The following is a 26379-nucleotide window of genomic DNA, read 5'->3' on the forward strand; positions in this document are numbered from 1 at the left end:
TTTAACTCCAGTCTCAGTTCAAACAAAGTAACGTTCTAAGCGTAGGAAGACTTTTAGTGGTTTATTTCAGAAAATATCCATCACATACGTAAGCACCTGCTGTCTTAACCAGCACATACAATTTACGTAATACGTCTAATAACTCTAATAGATATCTAATAGATATCTACTATATCTAGTTCAAAATCCGAATCGGGTCCCAGTCACGTATATACCGTAAAACGAGGTGACTTTAGGAAATTTTGGGGATACTTTGATAGTTTTAAAACTGCCACTAAATTATCATTATTCATTATTTTCTCGAACTGTTCGTGTAACAAGTTAGATTATTATACATACTTGTTTACCTACTACTAAAAAATCCGAATAAAAATATGTAACGGCTGAAAAACTGAAATATCGAAGTCGCCCCTGCATTTGAAAGTCACCCCGGTTTACGGTACCTATATAAAGTCTATTTTTTTATTCGGTAGACTGAAATGACAGTTAATAGTATGAACATGAAATGTCATTTCATACTATTAACTGTCATTTCAGTCTACCGAATTAAAAAATAGACTTTAAACATAGGTATATTTGTATTAGCATTAAAATGTTAGGTATGTTGCAGGGTTGTGCCTAATAAATGTTACCATGTAATGTAAGTATTTGGATTCAATAAAGATCTCTATCTCGACCTCAATCTCTATTTAAAATCAGTCAATTTGACCCCACGCAGGTTACAAAGCGATTATTGTTACCCCGGACAAGAACTCAGATGAGAAGCTGAGCGCGATGAGGCTGCTGGGAGCCAAAATCGTCCAGACCCCGGCGGTTGCCAAGAAAGGCGACCCGGACCACTTCATGTCCGTGGCCCAGCGGCTGGTCAATGAGGACCCCGAACATAACATCAGTTTAGATCAGGTCAGTATTTAATTACCTACTAACTATGATTTAACTTGCCTTAAGCTGGCCGACTCTTTATCATTTGTCACCATGGCTGTCACGGTCTTACAAATATGTAAGTGCGAAAGTGACGCATGGCTTGACAGGTAATAAAAATGCTACTATGATAGCTGGTCTGTTAGTAGGTAAGGTAGGGTAACGGCACCAGTGGCCAGCCGGGTACCAGTGGTCAGCCTTTTGAGCCGTTTATTGGTCATAAATATCTGGTATATTCGTTTAAACAAATCGCGAGTACTCAAATAGGAGCTTTGATTCCTTATTGGTTAATACGTCACACGACAGGTGCGGTGAGGGAACGGGGGGAAGAAATATACTCGTTCATACAGGTGCTGTTTGTCGACGAGTGCAATAGTGTCATGTCCGCCATATTTTTTACTGCACGTGGTGTTCTCTTAACAGGCAAGAAAAACTATGTTTTAATGTTAAAAGTTAATGTTGTTGTTAATGATTGGTTTATTTATTAGTTTATCTATTAAATTGCATTATATTTGAATGAAAATATCAATTTTTCACTTATAAATTGAGGGGGCTGGCCACTGGATAACACTTTTTTCCAAAGAATCCAGTGCCCAGCCCCCCACGGCTGACCTTTGGGTTATTCTTTTATTTTATTATTTTCGAGCCAATGCGACCGTTAGGACCGTTAAATTTTCATTTTCAAATTTAGTTAGGCATGCCCTAGTCAATTTAAAGTAAAACCCAGTAGTCAGCCGCATTTGAAATAACGTTTTAATGCGGCTGAGCACTGGGTTTCGCGGATCCAGTACTCAGCCATTGACCTTGCTTGGTACGTCGCCGCCAAAAATATGTCCACATTTTTAAACCCTATCTCATTGAAATAAGGTTCAAAAGTGTATACATATTTTTGACGTTAACTATACATAACTATCATTTTGCTTTTTCCTGGTCGGTATATGACTGTTTATTAATGATAATTAGATCTGCATAGACTCGATTAATTATTTTTTACCGAATACCTACTAGGAACATAATTATATATTACAATATTACCTGATTTACCTCATTAATTTTTGACGGATTAATTATTAGAAAATAAATATTGCAATTCTTAGTTTTCAAGAATAATTAAGTACCTATGGCCAACAAATTTCGTGTCATAAGAATTGTATGTACCTATAAGATTTTTTATTTATTAAATAAGTAAGTAAGTAATACATATGTATATGCAAAAAAATTATAAACTAAAATTAAAAACTACAACTAACTACAATAACAATAACTAAAATAGTAATAAAAAATAGATATTTGTATAACATCGTTGATTTTGATATATGCAAAAAATTATAAACTAAAATTAAAAACTACAACTAACTACAATAACGATAACAAAAATTATAAAGAAAAAATAAATATTATAATATCGTTGATTTTGATATAAATATTAGTGATTTTGATCTAATTATTATGAATAGTTTATATAGGCTGAGTACTGGGTACACAGAGGCTGCTTACTGGATTTTGGAGGCTGACTACTGGAGAAAAGTGCCACTTTTTGTTTAAACTTAATTAGAGATATTATAAAGAGGATTGTTATTTTTTTTAATATTTTGTTTTAAAACTATGATAAACAATTGATCTAACCATGTCATTTGTTTAATTATCCGACTAATCCTGTAGAAATGCCGAACGTTCAAACTTAAAAAAGTCGTTATAAGGCTGACTACTGGTGCCTTTACCCTATGTTAGTGTGGATCAAATCTTGGAAGCTAAATTTGACTTACTTCCCGAATTCCGATTGAGCTGAAATTTTGTATATGTAAATCGGATGACAAATTGACAATGCAATATTATTATGAAAGTTTATGAGAAAATGTCGATATAAGTACTTTTTAGAAAGCTGAGGAACTGAGGAACTTATTTTTGTATTTTTTACGCGAAGTGTAATACTTTTTTTTAAAGTAATGCCTTAAAATTTTACAAAATGTGGGGAAAATTACAAAACTGGTGACTTCAAATCCTTTTTTTTGGAAAATTTTGGAAAGTTTTGGCATTTTTTTTTATTTCACGTAAGTAATCAGTAGCTTATTGGCTATTAGACCAATGCTTTTTTTTTAATCCAAATTTAAGTAGTTTTTTCACAATTACCACTTTTATATCGAAACATGGGAACTTTGTGATAAAAATAACGCACACTAATTGTGTTTGGGGTTGTTAATAGAATTATCTCGATGAGTATTACTTGACTGTGAAAAGAAAAGTACAGTCCGCGATAAAGGCTTGTACTAAAAATTAAATTTTCGCCAAAAACATATTTATACATTATTGCGCTGGGAAGTATGATTTCAAACCTCCATTATCTTCGTACTCGCAATAATTTCAGCTGAAATAGGTGAAAATAGATAACACTATCGGTGAAATTTGAATATATAAGTAGACACCCGTTTCATGACAACGTATAGTGACATAAATAATTTATACTTATTATAAAATAATGGTCGCGGTTAAGTCCTTGTCTAACATAAATAATGATTTGCTATTTTACTGAAGTTTTACTGCATTCAAAATTACCCATTAACGGATTTCATTGCATTTCTGTAGGTAATCAAAACCGCACTTCAGTAGATAGTAAAGTTATAAGTTTATAACCTAGTCCATAAATTGTTCATTTGTTTTTATTGCAACATACTCATCTGCCTCTACTTGCATAGATACGATACAGCAATACAATACATTATGATAATACCTATACATATAACTATTATACCTACAACGGCGCGCTTTTCGCAACGTAACATGATAGCTACGAGCATTATAAAGCTCTATCTCACGGACGTGTGGCCAGAAATATTCAGACTTGTATGTATACATATAATATAGGTAATTAGCAATTCAATTTCATTATCGTGTCACGACGTACAAATACGCGACGCGTTGAAATTGAAATCTAATCAAAGTATTTTATCACATTTGAATACGCCATCGCCACCGACCCGGCGGGGTTCAGCGAATGCAGTGTCTCGATGCGCTCCTGGTGGTCCGAATAGAATTTGCAAGCTAGCTCCTGCGTGGGAATATTTTGATTAGTGATCGGTACCTAATCTTGTTTCATTTTCATGTCAGCATATGTAGTCAGTTGATTTAAGGAATAGGTACAAGTCATTTCAAGGGAGTTAGTGAAAGATGATGGTGAAAATCATTAAATTGTATTATGAATAAGTATATTGATTTTAGCTAAAATTGGCTTTTCCTAATCCTTACAATGTCATGGCAAAGACACAACGAAGGCCGCAAAAATATCTGACACGATCTTATTTGTAGAGCCATTAGAGCGTGTGACATATTTTTGCGGCCTTCGAAGAGTAACATGTACACTAATTAAGTATTTAGTATATAGTAGTGTTTTGAGGCATGCAGAATGCAATTAATCAATGATTACTACAATGTGTTTACCTACCTTTATAAATGTTCATATTCTAGGACTTAACGACTGGCTGGAGGTATAAACCATATAGGGCAAAAATTATGTATTCAACTAGTGCTCTGCCCTTGCAGGCTGCAAGTATCAGAACGACAAGTCGACGTAGATGGCGTTAATTTACGACATTCATGATCGACTGCATAGGGACAATCATAACATAATAAACGTATCGACTAAATATTGACTTCACGCGCGTGTTGATGTTGATGCGATTCTTTTGTTCGTATGTTACCTACTCGTACTTACCTAGGTACTTATATATTTGTCGGCGCGGGGCACCTGTAAGCTTAATAGTGGCTGGGGCCCGTGAAGGTGGCCCGCATTCCTGGTCAAATGTTTACATTAACAGCATTAGGCGTGATTGTCACAGAGTACGTCGTTGTTCCTTGAAGCGGGGCGGTTATTGTAAACACTGCCGAACGTAGCCGTGGGTCTGGTATTTGAATGAGATTTGATATTAGTTCTTTGCTCTGAGCTTAGCTTTGAATGCCGAGCGGGCATTAAGATTTGGGCCATGGTTGAGTTGGGACGCGTGCTGTCCCGTAAGCCCGTAACCGTGCCGTGCGATTTCGTGTGCGCTTTAATTAAGTACCTACTTGTACCACTTGACCCACGGATTCGTTTCCGTTTCTTGATAACTTGGTGGTGTAAGCTTTGATTAACTTGGTGTGATTTCTTTGTGAATTGGAACTTAATTTACTGTCATTGTGATTTAGTGACATTCGGTACCTATACTATACGTAGTCACACTAATTACTAGTGTCAGTGAGTTTATTGCATTAGCATTGTATTGGACTTGTGTGCGAGATATGCCCACTGTTTCCGCCCACCATGGAGCCGATGCCTGGTCCCCTGATGCCTTCATAGAGCTACCGGCTCCGACATATATATTAATATAAAATCAATAAGTAGGTAAACGCAAATAATCTGAACTGGACTCAGTTCACATATGTAATTATTATTTTTACGTTAACTCAAATGACAACCCGAAGCTGCCTAAATAGCGCTTTCTCGATTGCTTTTCTTATCAAAAGATGGGTTTACACCGCAGCCGGTTTTTTCGAAGAATCGTGAAATTTTCCATTAGACCCCGGGAAATTAGTTGGGCGACATCAAATTTAATGATAGCAGATAGTTCATCTTATTAGGTTAGTGGTGGTGATTCAAGTGTGCGCTGTTTTTTTTATTAGTATTCAAACCCGGTGAACCCCATCACCCACTCGGAGCACACGGGCCGCGAGATCATCGACGGCCTGGGCCCCATAGACATGGCGGTGATGGGCGCCGGCACGGGCGGCACCGTCACGGGCGTGGCGCACCTGCTCAAGCGCGCCTGTCCCAACTGCGTCGTCGTGGCCGTCGATCCCAGGGGCTCCATCATGTGGGGGGACGAGCTCGTGCCCTTCTTTGTAAGTATACCGGTTAAAAGATGGGTGTTTTTGTATAATATATATGGCTCCCCCTTAAATTTTTAGACTAAATGAGCCATAATAGCGAGACCGTGGATGCACTTTAGTGTACCGAATTTTCTAAACTAAATAACGTTTATCCTGAGTACCTGAGTATGAGGCTTCATAATATTCTTGCAATGATTTATAAGTTTCTTAAACACAGCATTAAGAGTAAATTCGAGGTCAGTAGTCAGTGAAAAATATTATTAATTATTATATGATAACTGATAAGAACTGTCCGTATACCTTCGTATGCACTGATTCTGATCTGGTAATTTCTTGTTATATTTTTTTAATCAGTAATACGTAATTGTCACGAGTCTATGACGAGCGATCAACACCTTAATTTTAAATAAATATTAATAATGCTAATCTGATTGCCGTGTAATATTACGTAAATATTACGCTACCTACATACAAAAAAACTGCATTTATAAATTTATATTCGATATTTTTATTGATTACAGGTAGAAGGCATTGGGGGAGATTTCCTTCCCGATGTTCTGGATAAACGTAATGTTGACCGCGTGGAAGCCCCGACCGACTACGAGGCCTTCAACATGGCGAGGGAAGTTATTCGAAAAGAGGGCCTGCTATGCGGTAAGCTTAATAATACTTACCTATATGAATATTATTGTTTTATTTTTTGATATCAAATTCACATTTAGGAAATGAAAAGCGGAATATCTCTTCTATTCTCTAAAGATAAGATATCACAAGAATCACAACCTAATTTTGGTTTTAAACGACGGCGGCCCTCTATGACGGCGCATATTCAATCTTGCCTCGACTTATTTCAGACTGGATACCTAAAGGAGGTGATGATTACGCTTAAATACTTCTTTCTAGTCTGAATCCGTGGAAAACATATTCAAGAGCATAAAGCATAACTTATCAAATAAGTTATCCCAAATTAACATTATGCCATAAAGGGTATGCGAATCGACGATGATTCGAAGTATTCTACACAACATAAATGATTTTCAGGTGGCAGCAGTGGAGCAACCATGTTCGCGGCGCTGAAGGCCGCGAAAGAGCTGAAGTTGGGAGCGGGCAAGAAGGTGGTGGTCGTGCTGGCAGACGGCATCCGCAACTACATGACTAAGTTCGTCAGCGACCAGTGGATGGAGGCGCAACTGTTTAAAGAGCCGCCGATACATGACAAGATCGAGTAAGAATACCTAATATGTACGAGAATAAATCCTCCTTTAGCCATCATTCTAATTATAAGTAAGTAGGTAGTCATTTGCAGATCTGACTCCTAGCCTCTAGCGTTTGTGATCGACGAGGAATATTTTAAATAATAGGTACAAAAAGGTTTCTAACGCTTTATTGAAATTGAATGTAACCATAGAGAAAAAAATACATAGATTGCTCACTCCATACATCAGTTTTAGTAGCAAAGACTATTAGCATCTAGCATCGAGTAGCGGAACTATCAGTACTGCTACATCTATTGTCAAGTAGCAGTACTGATAGTTCCGCTACTCGATGCTAGATGTAGACACTGAAATTAATAGTCTAACTGATGTATGGAGTGAGCAGTCTTGTCTTACTATATTTCTCTATGATGTAACACACATAGGTACTTATAGAACCAAATATTAAAATGGCCCGTTTTCTTTATTCTTGAATGTAGAAATTTTCAATCGAACATTTGTGCCTTTGATAGCGACAGGACAGGTACTTCTGCAAACTATTTTATGATTTCAGATGGTGGAATCATCCTCTTCATAACTTAGACGTCGACACGTCTGTTCCACACCTCAAGCTCAGTGCATCGGTTAGATATGTTATAGCTGCAATGGGCTCCGTGCACAGTGTTGCGATCATTCTTGAAGAAAATGGGTGCGAATTCATTTTGATTTTTATTTACTTACAATTTCTTATGCAATAACAATGCCGGTGTGATTGGGTGTGTACTAAACAAATAACCCTACCCTACCCTATTACCGTTTGTATTATTTGTAGCTACATAAAATGTCGGAAAGCAAATTCAAAGCTTGCTTATGATGCAATCCATTTAACGCTTAGATGAGAGGGAAGGGGAAATTACATTCTTTTACAACTGTATTTCAAAAAACACATTTTAATCACTCTAAAAACTTTAGTAACTCACAAATCTATATGTTCCAGACTTTATAAGGGAGCTACTTCCAAAAACCAATTGCGCTACTCAGCCACAAACCCCAAGAAGGAAGGGAATCTAAACCTGCAGGAGCCCATCGGCAAGCACTTGATACAAAACTGCTTGAAGGTGGCAGAGAACAAGGGTCATCCGACCGTTGGCCTTGTCTCCCGAATTTTGGACATCACTCCGTTTGTCGTGGTAGTTGAGAAGATACCTAACCCTGATAGTCAAATTAAAGGTAGCAAACACTTTATGGTATTTCTTCATAATTTATTAAATCAGTTTTCCATTTGTAGTAAAGGTGGAAAGGGATGAATGCTGTCATATGTGTTTTAGAAGTGACTATTGTAAGTAGTAGGTATTTCTACAGTGACGACGTTGACGCGGAAAAAATATTTTCACCACACCAGCTCGGAAAGGCCTACTTTGCACTTCAAAAACTTCAAAAAATTTTGTGTTTCACTCAGGGGCAATTTTTGTTTAACCCTCGTGCTTTGAAACCCTCGCAACGCTCAAGATTCCTTTTTTCGAACCACTCGCTACGCTCGTGGTTCAATTTTGGAATCTTTCGCTTGCTCGGGTATCAATATTAGCACGAGCGGTTAAACAACAACTTTGCCCCCTTGTAAAACAAATAACTATAGTGGGCCAGGGTGGGCCAGTTAGTGCTAATTATAATTTGGCTCTTCTTTTATTCATGTTGGTAAAACAGGCAGATGGTAATCGAATTTTAGGGACTCTTTGCCACGAATACCCCCACCACTAAAATACTAAAACTAATAGATAAAGTTTGCGGTAAATAGCCTGAATAGGTGTCCTATAGCACTACTTAACATTGATTTATTATTTTCTTTCAGATATCTACAAGCCAAAAGGAATAATTACTTCGGAAATGGTCTGGACATATATATTAAAGCACCAGGATCATCAGTAACTGACGGTCGAAGCGAATTTTATTTTACGATTTATTCGGTGAAATACACTTTCTCATTTTTTTGTATTAATTACTTTACTAATATTGAAATTAAAAATATACTGATTGACGTTACGTGTTTTACTTATACATTGGTTATGACTAGTGAGAGCGTTCGTGGGAAATTTCAGGTAGAATCTAGATGGCTGTGAGAGGTGATTTTCACTTTCGACAGCTCGTAAATCAACTCCATCAATACTGTCTAAAAATTGGTCAAAAACAATATTTTAAAATGATTTTTTTAACTACACAAATCTAAAAATGAGTGGTAGGTACCAATTATAGTGGTGGATCTGGCCGTGTAGCCAACGTGCCAATCGCTAACGCTCCGTAGCGATCGAAACGCAACTGTCACTGTCGCACTAATATGGAAGAGTGATAGAGAGACACAAAGCGATTCGATGGCGAAGCGATAGCGATTGTCACCTTGGCTAGGCCGGCTGATCCGTTTATAAACGAGTTTGATTTCATTATAGAGTTTTTCGCTTGCACAGCTCTCAAAATCAGCACTCACAGCTAAAACTAACTTTAAGTACTCTTGCACAACGATAGTTTGCTAATATGTAGTGATGATAGAAGAGCAAAGCTTAACGTAGATAAGGAGTGCAGCAAACGTTTATATTAACATAGTAGCCCCTATATTTGTCAAAACTACAATAGAGTACGTTCGTAGCTCCTATTTGGTTAACATATGGCTAGATTTTTATTGACAGTCCGCTTTAATCGCGCTTTGTTTAAAAAAAGTTATATCTTATTAAACTGATACATCGCATTCCCTGAGCAAGGCACATTAAAAACATTGATTGATCTCTATACAATAGAATTAACAGTCATGTCCGGGTTAATATTTCCGTGAAAGTGAATTAATTTCCATTATGAAGTATTAATTTTCTTGCAGTTTGTCAGTACGGTTTAGTAATTGATAGACAGTGAAGACTGGAGAGTCGCCCAAATGTACAGCGCAAAGGCAAAACATATCTCCTATGGGAACTGGAAACCAGCGTAAGATACCTATGTATCTTTAATTAAAATTAAGTGTACCTATAGGTTTAACTTAATTAAAATATGTTACAGAGGTCGCGATGCCAAAGTTTATGATAATATACTACAAGTTGTCGGTAATACTCCTTTAGTTAAGCTTAATCGGATACCAAAGGACTATGGACTTGAGTGTGAATTCTGTAAGTACCTAGAGTCAGTAGAGTCTAATACAGTTTAGTACAAAACATAAATAACTACCTACTTAAAAATTACATCTCAAAGATCACGAAAGGATGCTCTCAGTATAATTAACGCTGATGTGATTGAAAATATTGAAATCAGTTCTTAACGTAACGGACGGGACCCTCCATTAGTTAGTATGAAGAGTTTCGGATTCGGAGTATTAGGTTCAGTAAAAACACCCACTCACTTTCTCCCTTCACTCACTCCTTTTCACTTTGACCCTTATTTTTAACATTCCTATTAGGTAGAGCCGCAGAATTTTTGCGAGCTCATTTAAAAAAAGACTGTTTTTCCGGGGACAGACGCAAAGTGCGAGTTTCTGAATCCCGGGGGCTCAATTAAGGATCGGATAGCGAGCACATTGGTGCACGACGCGGAGAAATCCGGAAGAGCTCATGATAGTACACGCTTCGTCGAACCTACTTCAGGAAATACCGGCATCGGGCTCGCTCTGACCGCGGCAGTCAAAGGTCAGTGTCACAATACTCCACAAAATGAAATCCTCTCTAATAAGTATTACGGTATTACAAATGCAAACAAAACATGGCTTTTACAAAGCAAAACTGGAACCTCAGTTTCCAGGATCCGTCCAATAATATGGCTCATCCGGTGCACCGCGTGAGCACTGCACGTGCGCTGTACGTCGTAAGTATTACCAATAGTTTGCGAGCCTTGGTATATTATTATCTAAGGCTCATTTGCAGCGCGTTAGCCAGATATTATTAGACGCACCTAAAGATCATTAACCAATTACCGTGCCATCATCATCCCGGCACGAATAACATAATATATAAAACCCGATCACCCCTTTTAGTCGTTTTTTACTGCATGAAGAATCCGATGCCTATTTTGAATATTTAAGTTAAGTGTTAAATTTTTGACTCTAACACTACATCGTTGCCATTGTAAGCAGGTTATAAGGCGACCATTGTTACACCGGACAAGAACGCAGGCGAAAAACTAAGTACCTTGAAACTGCTGGAGGCGGATATCGTGCAAGCCCCTACCTCTGCCAACCTGGGGGATCCCGACCACTTTTTAACAGTTGCTCAGGAAATACTTAAACAAGACCCTAACAGCATCTGTTTAGATCAGGTAGGTAGGTGCCGAACAAATGTTTGATCATATGCAACACATTAAACCGCGGCTCTTTCAGTAGGTAGGTTTGTTGCCCTTCTTTAAAAAGAAATAGACAGTAGCTAAATCCATATGGAGTTAGTACATGAATCTTTTTGGTATTTCTCTAAACAGTGATTTTACTGCAGTGGCCTCTTCTTGAAATTATGGGCCTTGGAACTTTGGAGGACGCTGCATGAACTTGGTAGCACAGCCCTTGGTGAAGAATAATAACGTAATTTGATTCTTGGCAGATTACATATGGGAATTGGAGTCATTAAAAAAACTGACTAGGTCTAGGTCGATAACCATTAATGACCTTTAGTCACTTTTCTTGCACTCTGCGCGTGGGTCTAAGTCTAAGCAACGTCTAAAAGATAACCTTATGCTTGTGTTCGAGCTCAAGCAGTAGGTATTTATATTTAATTCCTAATTCCAATACTAAATCTCTCTCTCTCTCTCTAAGGCCCACTTGCACCATTCCACTAACCCGGGTTTAACCGGTTAAACCTGGAGTTATCATGGTTACCAGTACAATTTGATACTGGGCTAACGGTTTAACGGCATAACTCCGGGTTAGTGGAATGGTGCAAGTGGGCCTAAGTGTCTCTATCCTTTACATTACCAGAAAGTGTCCATGTTCCACCGTGTAGTTTTCAAACCCTGCGAACCCCATGACGCACGAACATCACACGGGCAGCGAGATCGTGGCGGCGCTGGGCCACGTGGACATGGCGGTGATGGGCGCCGGCACGGGCGGCACCGTCACGGGCATCGCGCGCGCGCTCAAGAAAGCTTGCCCGGGCTGCGTCATCGTGGCCGTGGAAGCAGTAGGCTCCATTATATGGGGAAGTGAACTTGCACCGTTTTATGTGAGTTTTGGCGATGGTTTTTGAAGATCCTATTAAATACTCGTACTAAATATCCCAAAAGTCCGAGTACGGGTTGTCGGGTCGGGCCTTGTTAAGAGATTGACGAACTTGGTTACGGCGATATGCCTTATATAGTTAATAATTATCTAATATTGATTTATAATTATAATCACTCTGCCTACACTATACTACACAGGTAGAAGGCATTGGAGACGATTTTGTACCCGCTGTTTTGGAAAAAGATGTAATTGATAAGGTTGTACACACGAACGACTACGACTCCTTTAACATGGCTCGGGAAATTATACGAAAGGAGGGACTACTTTGCGGTAAGTTAACTAAGCGTATTAATTATAGTTATTTACTTGTACATAGGGCGGCAGAAACAAGTGTATTAGAGTCAGACCAAGAAAAGTCTGCAGCGGATTTGATAGCCCACGCAGTGCAAGTGTTATTTACACGTCATAATTTCATAGAAGTTTAACGTTTAAAATAACACTGGCACTGTGAGGGCTGTCAAATCCGCTGCAGACTTTTCTTGGTCTGACTCTAGTAACAACGGTGAAAAGTTTGCATTGAACATTTGACGTTTCTTTATTAATGCATTGCTATTATGACGTCACAAGAATGGGGGCTGGCTTTTTGGCGCGGACATTTATTGTTTAGGTATATTTAAAAACAAATATTCAAGAAATAAAAATACCAGTTGGCTATCGAAGCTATACGAACGCTTAATTGTTAATAAATGTGGAGCGTGAAGCGCTATACTTATTACGTACCCGCATGGAGTTTTAAAGCAAACTGTGCTTACCAGGTGGTAGCAGTGGAGCCGCCATGTTCGCCGCGCTGCAGGCCGCCAATGAGTTGAAATTGGGCGCAGGGAAGAAAGTGGTAGTTGTGTTACCAGACGGCATCCGCAACTACATGACCAAGTTCGTCGCCGACCAGTGGATGGAGGCGCACCTGTTCAAAGAGCCTCCTTTACATCCCAACATTGAGTAATATTAGATCATCGGAAAGTTAACCCTAACTTAGTTAGACTTAAATTTCGGTCTTCGAAATATATATGTACCTATTGGGTCGTGCACTCGTACTACTTTACAAATAACCTTATTAATTCTATTTTATTCTATTATTATTATTCATTTGTTTAATTCTTTCAGCGCTGGAATCACTAATACATCAGCGCTAAAACATCCGTCGGACAGTCTTTAATTCCAGAATATTTCCAGATGGTGGAACCATCCCCTTGATAACCTGCCTGTGGATAGGTCGGTGCCACGCGTGAAGCGCGACGCAACGTGTAGAGACGCCCTCACTGCCATGGGTAGTTTGCATACTGTTGCGATAGTTGTTGACGAGAATGGGTAAGAATGTTTTTAGAGTTGAGGGCCCTCCCTCAACTCTACAAGAAAGCTTGCCCAGAAGCCAAGATACAACCCCCTGGTTGTATCTTGGCTTTATCTTATAAATTGTAAGCTGCTAAATACGAGTATGGCCGACATTTGATATTTTTTCTCTGATATTCTTATAATAGAGTCTGTTCGGAAAGAGAAGAGTCGTGGAATGTATTGGGCTCCCATACGTTCCACGACTCTTGTCTTTCCGCACAGACTCTAACATTAAAAGTTTAATTAAATCAAAAATGAAATGGTCGACAAGAGGATGAAGGGTAACCCTTATATAGCGTTTTTAAGGCTTTTCAATAGACTGCAGATAGTTGACATTTCCGGCGATATTGTACTTTTAGTTACCAATACCAACATTACAAAAATTTAGTGGATAGTGTAACCTCCCACTATCTAAACTTACTTACTTACCATAATATAAACACCCCTTTAGATTTACCCTTAGAATATGGCCATGTGATTTAGTCGTGATCGTCTAGTCTAGCGTTAGGACCCCTCGAAGTGAACCGCGGTACCCTAAGTTCTTTAATGAGTATCAGCGAAATTTCGGACTCTGACTTTATTTACAATTACCTGGACTTTAGGAAATAGTAGTTTATGCAACAGTGATATAATAAGGGTTCTTAAAATTCAAGGGTCGAAGTTACAAAACGAGACGTAGTCGAGTTTTGTAAAAAAAGACCCGAGAATTTTAAGAACCAATTATGAGCTGTTGCATACATTACTTTTTCTATGACAGCTGCAGCAAAAAAAAAAAAAAAAAGAGTTATTATTTAAAAAAAATTGAGTTATTATTTAAAAAAAAAAGAGTTATTATTGTAAATGAAAACATACCTCTTTCAATCAAGATGATCGGAACTTGTATCTTTAAAAAAAATAAAGCAGTTGTATTATACTCATAAGATGACTGCTAGCAGTCATCTTATGAGCCTATAGACAAATCATTCAAATGACATTGCTTTAGATATCACTGTCAGTCATTTAATTGACACATTTAAGTGCTGGAGTAGAAAAAATACATTATGATATTGGAAGCACGCTTATTATGATGTTAATGAATAACTTGATAAATTACAGAAATAGTACCAAAAGTTACCAGAATTTATTAGTGTAATGTAAATGCAGTTATATTTTACTTCAAATGATATTATTTAGATAAATGCAGCATACATGATAATACGAATATAAAAGAAATATGTTTGGTAAAATGAGTTTAAAAATGGGGTTGGTAGAAGCCTGCTACAATCTATTAAGCCTCCGGGATAACATATGAGTAGCACTCCTGGGGTAAGCCCATTTACACCCTAGCATTTCAAGTTAATATTATTAACTACCAGCTTCTATTCGAAATATGCTATCCATACGCTCGATGCAGGACTGGGGGCTCCTAGTCCAATCAGCAAGGTCAATTGGAACTCCTACCCTACATTTTTAGCCAGACGGGCTATGACCAACACTTCGGAACCTATGCGTACCTAGATGGCTATGGAAAGAAGTATTATTATTTATTTATTTATTTGTTATTATTAATACATGAATACTTATAATCTAATACAGTTCCCTGCAAAACTGTTTGCACAGTTTGACTGCAGGCGCGAGTCTCTGTTATAAGTACTTACATAATCAACGTAATTAACATATTAAAAATTAAAACTAACATCGTAGCTATAACTAACTTCACTTGAGTGACATTTGCAGGCACAGGCATACAATTGTCACCCAAGTGTTTTCAGTAAGTGCAGCATTAGTGCTTTTTTAAATTTAATTTTATTGGGCTCGAGCCTGATATTTTCAGGCAGACTATTTAAAAAATACGGCAACCTTTTTCTTAATGTTCTGTCTCCATAATAGTTAGTAACGCGGGGTATTTCATATTTTTGCACAGCCACTGATCTTGTATTATGTTTATGTTCTAATCGTGTCGAGATATGCACCCTATTGCCATGGTTGTTAACTGCTAAGAGATATTTGTGTTTTAAACTGACCGGGAGTATTTTACAAATTTTAAATAGTTTATTATAATTACCTTTACAGCTGTTTCTAGTTTTATTATTGACAAGTAACTTTAAGAATCTAATTTGTAGCGCTTCTACTTTATCCATGTACGATTTAAAAGTGTCAATGCTAATCCCATTTCCATTCCCCAGAACTAAAATATAAACTGTATTTCTATTTTTTAGAAGTATGAACGAAGTACTAAGTTTATTTGTTAAACTATACTTTATTTTATGAGACTGAAATATCAAGATGAGCATTATTTCACTCAAATTATCCTTTGGATTACTCTTGCCTGCCAAAGGTTCCCTAAAACAGCTAGACGTCGATTTTCTATCTCCGAATAGACTGTGTTCCTAATCCCAGCTTGATATTTAAGATTTTATTGTGTAAATACCTTAGAAACATGATTGTAATACTCAGTACCTCGTCTTTACACCAGAAAACCAGAATTTCATAAATAAAAATAGAGATAAGATACATTTATTATTTTCCCCAAATAAATTAAAATATTGGAAGATTTAAGCAATTGAAACCCTATACCTATTTACGCACAATTTTAGTATAGCGAGACCGTAGTTGAAATCCCTTAAAAAGAAAAATACATCAGTTTTACAGACCAAGACTAAAACGAACCCTAAATTCCGAATAATTGGTGTGTGAATTTACCCTAAACCTACCCTTGTCCCTACTCTAGTATAACCAAAGCACAGTTCGTACTTACCATCGACCTGGTACTTTGGAATATACGCAAGTGTATCTCTACTAAGAAGCTGTAAGAGTTCGGCGAGCGATTCCGAGAATGCAACCTAACAGCTCGTGGGCTTGTCTCCCCCCATGGCGGGTTGCACAGAGGCAGGGTGGCAACATGGGTAAGACAGGTCCCTATTATGTATATAAGTGGTATAAATAAATATATTTAATATACGAAGCCTCCAAATACTGTAGATTTCAAATGGGCCCAGATTACTCCGGATGGTGCGCATGTGACACCCCCACTATTCATCTAACAGCTGGACATTGGAGAGCTAAGGAGGGAGACGTTTTTCACCTTCTATGTTGGTAAAGAGAAGGTGCCAAGATAACCCTCATCTTGGAACAAAAAGACTCCTAGACAGCTCACATTTAACACCGCAAGGGGTGAGCGGTCCAGCCGGACAAACAGTCAGTCCAAACAATGATCTGGTTTTAAACTATATAGCAAAAGACCCCATAGTAAAACACTAAAATAACTAGGTTCTATTTTACGAACCAAACTCCACACAAAATTAAACTAACTAAACACAGAAGTGAAATTCCCTTAGACACCATTATCTAAGTTCAGTTTTATGACGATATTGTCCCCATAAAACCAAACACAGACACGCTTTCCAAGCCCCTGTTATGCAACGATATTGTCCCTGCATAACGTGACGGCACTTAGAAAACACAGTGTAGAAAACTTCACTATAACTACACACAGTAGCAAAGAATCCCCGCAATAGCCTGAGCTCAGTTTTACGACGATATTGTCCCCGTAAAACCAAACACAGACACGCTTTCCAAGTCCCTGTTATGCAACGATATTGTCCCTGCATAACGTGACGGTACTTAGAAAAACACTGCGTAGGAAACTTCACTATATTTAAATCCCGTACACGGTAACAAAGAATCTCCACAAAAGTCTAAGATCAGCTTTACGACGATATTGTCCCCGTAAAACCAAACACAAACACCATTTCCACGCTTAAATTCACCAGGATAATTCCAAGCGAAAACAAACATAGCAACAGTAGTAGAGGATCTTTGCTCACCGAATATTTAAACGCCCGAGAACCAGAGTCACTGCTAGCCGATGGTTGAAGAATGAATGAATCGCTCGCGGCGCGCACCTGCCTTTTATACCCCTTACTGGCGACCTATTGGCGACACAATCGGCGACGTATTGGCGACGCAACGGCGACGTATTGGCGACCTGTTGGCGACAAGCGACGTAACGGCGACCTATTGGAGACATGCGACGTAACGGCGACCTATTGGCGACATGCGACGTATTGGCGACCTATTGACGACAGGCGGCATATTGGCGACCTATTAGCGACAGGCGACTCAACGGCGACCTATTGGCGACAGGCGACGTACTGGCGACATATTAGGGACCTATGGCTAGGGTCATAACAGTGACGTATTGGCGACATATTGGCGACATATCGGCGACATATCGGCGACATATCGGCGACATATCGGCGACATACCGGCGACATAACGGCGACATAACGGCGACATATCGGCGACATAACGGCGACATGTGACTTACTGGTGATCTTATGACACACTGGCGACCTATTGGCGACAGGCGACGTATTGGCGACCTATTGGCGACAGGCGACATATTGGCGACAGGCGACATATTGGCGACAGGCGACATATTGGCGACAGGCGACGTAACGGCGACATATTAGCGACAGGCGACGTATTGGCGACATATTGGCGACAGGCGACGTATTGGCGACATATTGGCGACAGGCGACGTAACGGCGACAGGCGACGTAACGGCGACAGGCGACGTAACGGCGACAGGCGACGTAACGGCGACATATTGGCGACAGGCGGCGTAACGGTGACATATTGGCGACAGGCAACGTAACGGCGACATATTGGCGACAGGCGACATATTGGCGACCTATTGGCGTCAGGCGACGTAATGGCGACATATTGGCGACAGGCGACATATTGGCGACCTATTGGCGACAGGCGACATATCGGCGACATATTGGCGACATATTGGCGACATAACGGCGACATATTGGCGACATATTGGCGACATATTGGCGACATAACGGCGACATATTGGCGACATATTGGCGACATAACGGCGACATAACGGCGACATATTGGCGACATAACGGCGACATAACGTACTGGCGATAAACATTAACCCAAAATACCAGGATACTATAACTGAGGAAGAGGTCATTTGCCTCGTGGCATGTGACGACAATCGACTCAAGTAGAAAGATCATAAGTCATATTCTGTTTTTTAAGCCATATGACTGAATACACACACTAATACTGATAGGTTCACATTCGTAAAGTTCGATGTTACCAAGATCTATCCCTTTCACGCTTGCGTCTTAGAGAAAGATGAAGATATTGTGAATGATATCTACGCACACATAGATAGCAGACAGCAGTAATACTAGTAGTCCGTTTGAGTAGACTGAATAATAATAAAAATGTGTTATTTTACTTTGAGATGGTTATTTTACGCAATTTATTAATTTAAATAGCGAAAATGTTATAGTGGGTTATATATTAAATGAAACCACAAGTGGTAAAATATGGAAATGTGTGCTTCAAGTTGTAATTGTTACATTATTCATTGGAATCGTGTATGAAATAAGCAACTGATAGGAATTTTGGTATTCAAGGTATTTCTTTCTAGTTTGTGTGTTTTGTAATGAACAAATTAGGTTAATACTAGGCAATAGGCATACGACCAGTCACAATAGGGCATCTTGAACAACAGTACTACACCACCTTGCGTAGCTAGGTATGTCAGCCAGAATCCAAAATTTAAAAAGTACAAATCGTTTTTCTATTAAGCGCCTACAACATTTGCTATGTAATTATTATCAGAAAAAGAAAGACTAAAATAAACGGGCTATTAAGGCGCTGATTTCCTGTTCCGGTGGTACCTAATATGACCAAGAAATTACCTTTTTCAGGTTTTTCGAAGGAGCAACATCTAAAAACCAACTGCGACACGCGGCTACCAACCCCAAAAAAGAAGAGAAATTAAATTTAAACGAACCGGTGAAAAAGCACATCATACACAACTGCTTGACAGTGGTGGAAAACAAGGGATGTCCTATCGTCGGACTTGTGTCTCGAATTTTGGACATTACTCCGTTCGTCGTTATAGTTGAAAAGATACCGAACCCTGAAAGTAAAATCATAGGTAGGAAAGCAATGTTAATCAATAGGTAATCACTCTCTCTTATGTAAGTATAAGTTTTTCCTAATTACAGCAAAGTCTAGGGGAAAATTGAAAACTTTTAGTACCTGCTTATTTTTTCAAATTTGGTTATTTGTTTTTTTTTTTCGTTCTCGTACACGTACGTTTGTTCAAATTGTTCATATTTTTAACTCTTCTTCCATTTATTACATTCAATGGTAATTAAGGTAAGTACCTACATGACCTACCTACAGTTGTGGTACGTAAATTCAATTAACAACCGTATAATGGAATGACATCGTTTTCCCAATAGGTCTGTGCTGTGGTTCTATATATTATACTACTCTTTGGTTTTCCCCTTGAACTCTGGCACTCTTAAAGCAAGGCCCATCCATACGGGACAATTTGTCGCCCAATCTAATTAAATTGTCAAATTAATCAGGTGGTGTGAACGCAAAAATGGCTCGCCGATTCCACAAGAAATTGTGTTCGTGTGAACGCTAGATGAGATTGAAGTCATTGGCTAAATAACAATAAGTGTTCTTTTCTTTCAGAAATATTCAAACCAAAAGGAGTAATCACATCTGAAACAGTGTGGCAATATATTAGACAACATTTGGAATGACCTTCCGACGACGCACAGCTTACCCGCAAACCGCTTAATTAGACATATTTATATACACTTACACTTACTTATATGTATATACATAAGCTTATAGTAAAATAAGCATAATTAATATATAGTTTGTCAAAGGACTGTCTCATTTCGAACATAGAGTCATAGACAGAGAAAATCATACTACCTTTGTCTTCTAGTACCTACTACAAACCTACTAGCACCCAAAAGAAAAGGTTAACTACGTACTTAAACGAATAACGCAAATAAAATAAATCTATGGTTACGTATAGTTTTTCTCATAGATATAATATTTGTAAAGATGGACCCTAAGCGAGCTGTCACTGTTGCCACTTTGTTTTTATGTACGATTAAAAATATGTAACCACCTTGCTGTGGTCATGTCGATAAAGTAATATCGATAAACTATCGTCATTTCTTGCAATTTGAATTTTACTTGAAAAGTTTACCGATACCGAAAATGAACAAAAAACGCTTTTACTCTTTATCGTGGTTATCAGATCACGATTTTATCGTCACGCTACAGCAGGCAAGAGGCAACGAAGGGAAAGTTCAGATTTTTAATTACAATACATATAGTCCGTCAACCAAATCTTGTCAGTAGCAATGTAAAGCAAACTAAAGTAGGGCAACACTCAAAGAGCAGTATTGCGCTAAGAAAAGCAGCAATGTACATCGAACCATAAGATTTTTTTTCCGCTGAGCGCGCCCTGCGTACGTCAATTCAAATTGTCACTCGCGGTTTATTGAAAAAAATTGAAACATGGACGGACAATTTAAAAGCGATGTTAAAACAATGTTAATCAAAATGATGAACAAATTTGAAGATATCAAAAACAACTCCCTATACTAAAATAAAATCATATCAAAATGCAGATAATTAGATAGTGCATATATTTGTTATTTACAATATAATATGCCACTTGTTAATGTAAATTAGTGTACTGTTCTGAATGAATATGACATACCTGTGTAATTTTTTTGATTGGTATATATTGTACAATATACATATTAAAAATAAAACAACTGATATTTGGGTGTTTATTTAATTTAAAGGTAAATAAGATAAGGGGCACTTTTCGACTTGGTTGCGTTGTACACGTATATAAACCGCCATAGGTAAGTATTGTCTGAAGAGATACTTTCTACTACGAACGCCTTATATTGGGCAAGATTTAATCCTGCAACAAACATGTATGGATTAGGTAGATATTGCGAAAGAACGGCGATATAATCAAGGCTCTTAATACTGTTTAAAAGGTTTACCTTTGTAAATAGTCACAACTGATTGCTGAAAATATTAGACATGTGGGCCTATGGACGGTTTCCAGGACACAATTTATGGTCTTGTTGGATAGATTTAGGCATACGTTTTCATTTTATTTATGCCTTTTAACCCTAAAACAAAAAAACTGAACATAATCTTAAAAGTTCGAAAGAGTTCTTCCAGTACTTGTCATAACCTCCATTTTTAGTAATGTTTACCATCAACGAGCATGATTGTACATTGTAGGCCCCTTAGCTTTGCTTATTCTTATTTAATGTATTGGTATTTAATGGTGATAGCAGAAATATCTCTTGAAACAGAAACGATTCAGAATGAAAACCAAATGAAAACAAATAAGGTGACGGCTGTCATTGACGATCCACATTCCACAGATAAAACACTGATAACACGCGTTTTGGAATTATTTGAACACAGTGTTGCTAACCCGCGATTTTTCAAATTTGCCGCCTTTTACTACTGACAAGATTTGGTTGACGGACTTTAAATACGTACTAAAATATGTGTTCCGCAATAATTGAATCATTTTATTATATTATAATATATTCATAATCCATTAGCATATCAATTTTGTTTATTATTAACGAAGAAATTGAAGCTTTAATTAATCGCTTTACCGTTCCGCTGTGTAGCGTTTATCGATATATAACATGATTAAAATCGACTTTTCACGTCCCTAAAAATGCACACATTGACGTTTTTACGCACACATACAAAGCTTTGTAACCACCAAAACGGCAACAACTGGATTTGAAGTTCGTCTTGTCAACAGTATAGTTGTCCTTTTTTGACTAGTGGCATTTTCACAAGAGGGAGGAGAGAGAAGTGATACTAGTTCCTGCGCCGTCAAAGAGAACAGACACGTTGGGGCCTTGGTTTTTGTAGATGGTCAAGCAGATCTTGTCAGTAGCAAAAGGCGGCAAATTTTAGAAATGTAGGCGCGAAGGGATATCGTCCCATAGAAAATTTGAATTTCGCTCCTTTTTCTACTGACAAGATTTGCTTGACCATCTAGTTGTTCTTATTTACTGACAAATTGGTTTGACTAACTATAGATGGTCAAGGAAATCTTGTCAGTAGAAAAAGGCGGCAAATTTGAAAAATGTAGGCGCGAAGGGATATCGTCCCGTAGAAAATTTGAATTTCGCGCCTTTTTCTACTGACAAGATTTGCTTGACCATCTATATATGTAAATGTTTCTTTTATTCATATTTCCTTGTCTTCCCCTACCTATTTGTAAACCCAAAATTTTTTTGTTAGTGCTTAGCTTGGAGGATATAATCAAACGGAGACGCCATGTCTGTAATTTTCTGTACAAAACAGTCTGCCGATTTTTGCGGGGGAGGGGAACGTCAAATGTATGCGTAACGTAAAAATAGCCATGTCAGATAAACGTCAGTCCATACATTGTGTATGACCGTTGGCCGCCTATTTTCGACAGAGGGGAAAGCCTGTTAATGGCTACTCCGTTTAGTTGTATCCTCCAAGGTGCTTAGTAATAAAGCAGACCTGCTAATGCCGGCTACACACGTAACTATAAATCGTAGCGATTAATCTGTGCAGTCCGATTTGCGCAGTTTTATCTACAGCCCCCTCCACACTCCAGACTATGTGCGCGAATCGCGACGCGAAGCCGCGAACGCGTGTGTGGAGTCCATTTTCGCAGACAGTGGAATCGATTCCACACTCGCGTTCGCGGCTTCGCCCGCGATTCACGCACATAGTCTGGAGGGGGCTTACCGTGTGTATGACAAATCGTTGTCGATTATCGTAACGATTTGTCATACACACGGTAGATAAAACTGCGCATATCGGACTTCACAGATTAATCGCTACGTGTGTAGCCGGACTTAGCATGCCATGCAAGTATGTATATTCTTGGCGAGAGATGTGCTGTCCTAAGGGGTCGTCCGGAAATAATGTGATCATATTAGGCCTATTTTTAAAGTGCATGTTTTTGAGTTTTTGCTAAAAGTCATATATCCCTTCAAGCTTTGGATTCCTCCGAAAACGGTGCCGTCATATTACGGCCGCTATATAGCGTTGACTGACGTCACTAGAACGTTGTCTATGTAAACAAGATGGCGCGGTTTCCTAGACGGCGTTACGTTACGTTGACTGTCAACGTAAAGCTTTGGATTCCTCCGAAAACGGTGCCGTCATATGACGGCCGTCATATAGCGGCCGCAAAAGACGGCCGTCTTTACGGTGGCGACATGTGGAAAGTACCACGGCGTCATAACACACCGTCATCCACCAAGGTCAAAGCGGCAAATTTGAAAAATGTAGGCGCGATGGGATAACGTCCCATAGAAAATTTGAATTTCGCGCCTTTTCCTACTGACAAGATTTGCTTGATCATCTATAATTTACTTGGAGGATGAAATATCATCAGAAGAGGAAAATAATCGTAGTACGGAATCACTTATTCAAATCTCGTGTCATTTATTCCAAAATGGCGTCACCGCTATCTAATAAAACGTTCACGAAACTATCGACAAGGTCATGACGGCCGTCATCTTACGTTACGTTGACAATCAACGTAACGTAACGCCGTCTAGGAAACCGCGCCATCTTGTTTACATAGACAACGTTCTAGTGACGTCAGTCAACGCTATATAGCGGCCGTAATATGACGGCACCGTTTTCGGAGGAATCCAAAGCTTAAAGGTGGCAAATTTGGAAATCTAGGCGGGTAGGTTCGATCACCTAATACAAAATTTGAATTTGAATTCCGCACCTCACAGTATTGGTTTATTTAATTTAAATTAAAATTTAGCTCTCAAGCTTGTGACAAGTGGTAGCTGATGCATAGAGAAAAAAATACATAAATTGCTCACTCCATACATCAGTTTTTTGGTAAGTACCAAAAAAACTATTAGTGTCTACATCTAGCATCGAGTAGCGGAACTATCAGTACTGCTACTTGACAATAGATGTAGCACCGACCGGAAAGTCTTATGTTGTTGAGCATAATATAATAATAGCACTCTTGTCTTACTATATTTCTCTATGGCTGATGGTAGGTACTTACCATTAAAAATGTTGCTAAAATTTAACATTATTTTTAGTCTCAGAGTAGGTACCTACGTACCTACCTAAAATTAATGAATGGTGTAGTGAAGTTGGTTCATGAATCGGTACGAGAGAGGGGGGAATGAGGACAGGGGACCGGGGGGGACCGGACCGGTACTTTGCAATGCAAGGCGAGATTCCATTCGTCCACCGGTTCCACGGTTCCAGTCGAGTCAGAGGCAGAGGGTACGAGAAGTTGTGTTTTTGTGTGGAAGTGTATGTCAAAAAGTGCCGTGTACGGATTATCTCATATAAAAATAAAATTATACAATTTATACACGCAAGTGAAATAAACTGGCACTTATTAATAGGTGCTTAATAAGTTTTAGTTAAACGTATCATTCGTTTTCTCTGAAACGTTTATAATACGGACTTGTGATTTTGCTACGTTTTTTATCGAGATAACAAATAGGTATTTAATACTAATCAAGTGTATATTTTGTTCAGAAAAAATGTCGAACCACGTGGCGTCGCAGAATGGTCAAGCAAATGGCACATCTAATTTTTTTAACCTCAAGGAAATGCCGCACATCGTTAAAGTACTGTAAGTTTTATTTATAGCTGTTGTTTTTATGAACGGGATACACACACATAGTCGTGAATAATTAAATAATTTTGTCTTAATGTTTTTATAGAGACAGAAATCAAAAATTCCACCCCGACATTCTACACGCTATCGGTAACACTCCGCTGGTGAAGTTGACGAGAATACCCAAGTCTGAAGGCATAAAATGTGATATGTGTGAGTATGGCTTCTGATATTTACACTATTTACCTGACACCTCTCTAATCAGGGATTAATTCAAGTTAAGAAATGCTAAATATTAATAATTCATTCCAGAGTTCTAATTTAGAAGCCCTAATAATTATATTATACTTAGTACTTAAATAGCTGGCAGCCAAAAGATACCATAAAAAATAAAAACATGCTTAAAACATTATTTTTTGTGTTTTCCTGTATATGAAAGTACAACTTGGCGAACAGGCAAAGTTTTAGCATTATTATGCATTTGCAACACCTACTGACATATGTAAATTTATTAATTTCCGCTACCCAAAGGTTGTCTGGAAGAGATCGCTTTTTAGCGATAAGACCGCCTGTTGTTTACCTCTGCTTGTATTTCTGTTTTATTTGTATTGTCTTCTTTTACTGAGGTTTGCAATAAAGAGTATTTGTATTGTATTGTATTGTTATATCCAAACAGCAGTACTAAAAACTTATTATCAATTTTTTTATTAAAGAATGCTATTTGTTATAGATGCAAAATGCGAGTTTATGAACCCAGGGGGGTCTGTGAAGGACCGCATCGCTTACAGAATGGTGCTGGATGCAGAGCAAAGAGGAGTGTTGAAGCCCGGCAAATCTGTCATTATTGAGCCCACCTCTGGCAATACTGGCATTGGCCTAGCTTTGGCAGCTGCTGTTAAAGGTGATGTCTAACAGGTCTAATAAACCATGTATAAAACATTTATGGGACAATTATCAAACAAAGTCAGATGGCTATCAACCTCATAGATCTGTGCGGAAAGAGAAGAATAGTGGAATGTATTGGGCCCCATAAATTCCACAACTCTTCTGTTTCTGCACAGACTCTTCTTTGATGTAGCAATGGAAAGAATCTAGCGTAAAGTGCACTATAAGTATCACATGGAGTTTTTTACAGGGCCTGTAAATTAATCATTAAGATGTACATGGACAATATTTCTTAAAGCATAAATGGCTAATTTTATGATGACAATATAAGTCTAATAATGATTTATACAATAGGTATTTCATGTAAACGTTCTTCATTATATTTATAATATTTATCATCATAATATATATATAATATATCAGCAAAACAAAAGCACTGTCATATCAGCTTGGCTTTAAGTTTCATGTAACACCTA

At 38.2% G+C, this 26379-nt stretch overlaps 1 protein-coding gene across 1 annotated transcript in view; it reads left to right on the plus strand.

Annotated features, from left to right (window-relative positions):
- LOC134656070 (uncharacterized) overlaps nt 1-26379 on the plus strand; it is a 40399-nt gene that overhangs the window by 2017 nt on the left and 12003 nt on the right. The window contains exons 4-22 of the mRNA XM_063511588.1: nt 719-903; nt 5575-5793; nt 6303-6435; nt 6823-7006; nt 7549-7683; nt 7972-8221; nt 9862-9941; nt 10014-10120; nt 10466-10633; nt 11074-11258; nt 11933-12151; nt 12348-12480; nt 12966-13149; nt 13384-13518; nt 19263-19495; nt 20047-20066; nt 24819-25033; nt 25125-25231; nt 25749-25919. Of these exons, the coding sequence (XP_063367658.1) occupies nt 719-903; nt 5575-5793; nt 6303-6435; nt 6823-7006; nt 7549-7683; nt 7972-8221; nt 9862-9941; nt 10014-10120; nt 10466-10633; nt 11074-11258; nt 11933-12151; nt 12348-12480; nt 12966-13149; nt 13384-13518; nt 19263-19495; nt 20047-20066; nt 24819-25033; nt 25125-25231; nt 25749-25919 (3063 nt within the window). The remainder of the gene's footprint in view (nt 1-718; nt 904-5574; nt 5794-6302; nt 6436-6822; nt 7007-7548; nt 7684-7971; nt 8222-9861; nt 9942-10013; nt 10121-10465; nt 10634-11073; nt 11259-11932; nt 12152-12347; nt 12481-12965; nt 13150-13383; nt 13519-19262; nt 19496-20046; nt 20067-24818; nt 25034-25124; nt 25232-25748; nt 25920-26379) is intronic.

Source organism: Cydia amplana, chromosome 17 (genome assembly GCF_948474715.1).
Source record: "Cydia amplana chromosome 17, ilCydAmpl1.1, whole genome shotgun sequence".
Taxonomy (NCBI): Eukaryota; Metazoa; Arthropoda; class Insecta; order Lepidoptera; family Tortricidae; genus Cydia; species Cydia amplana.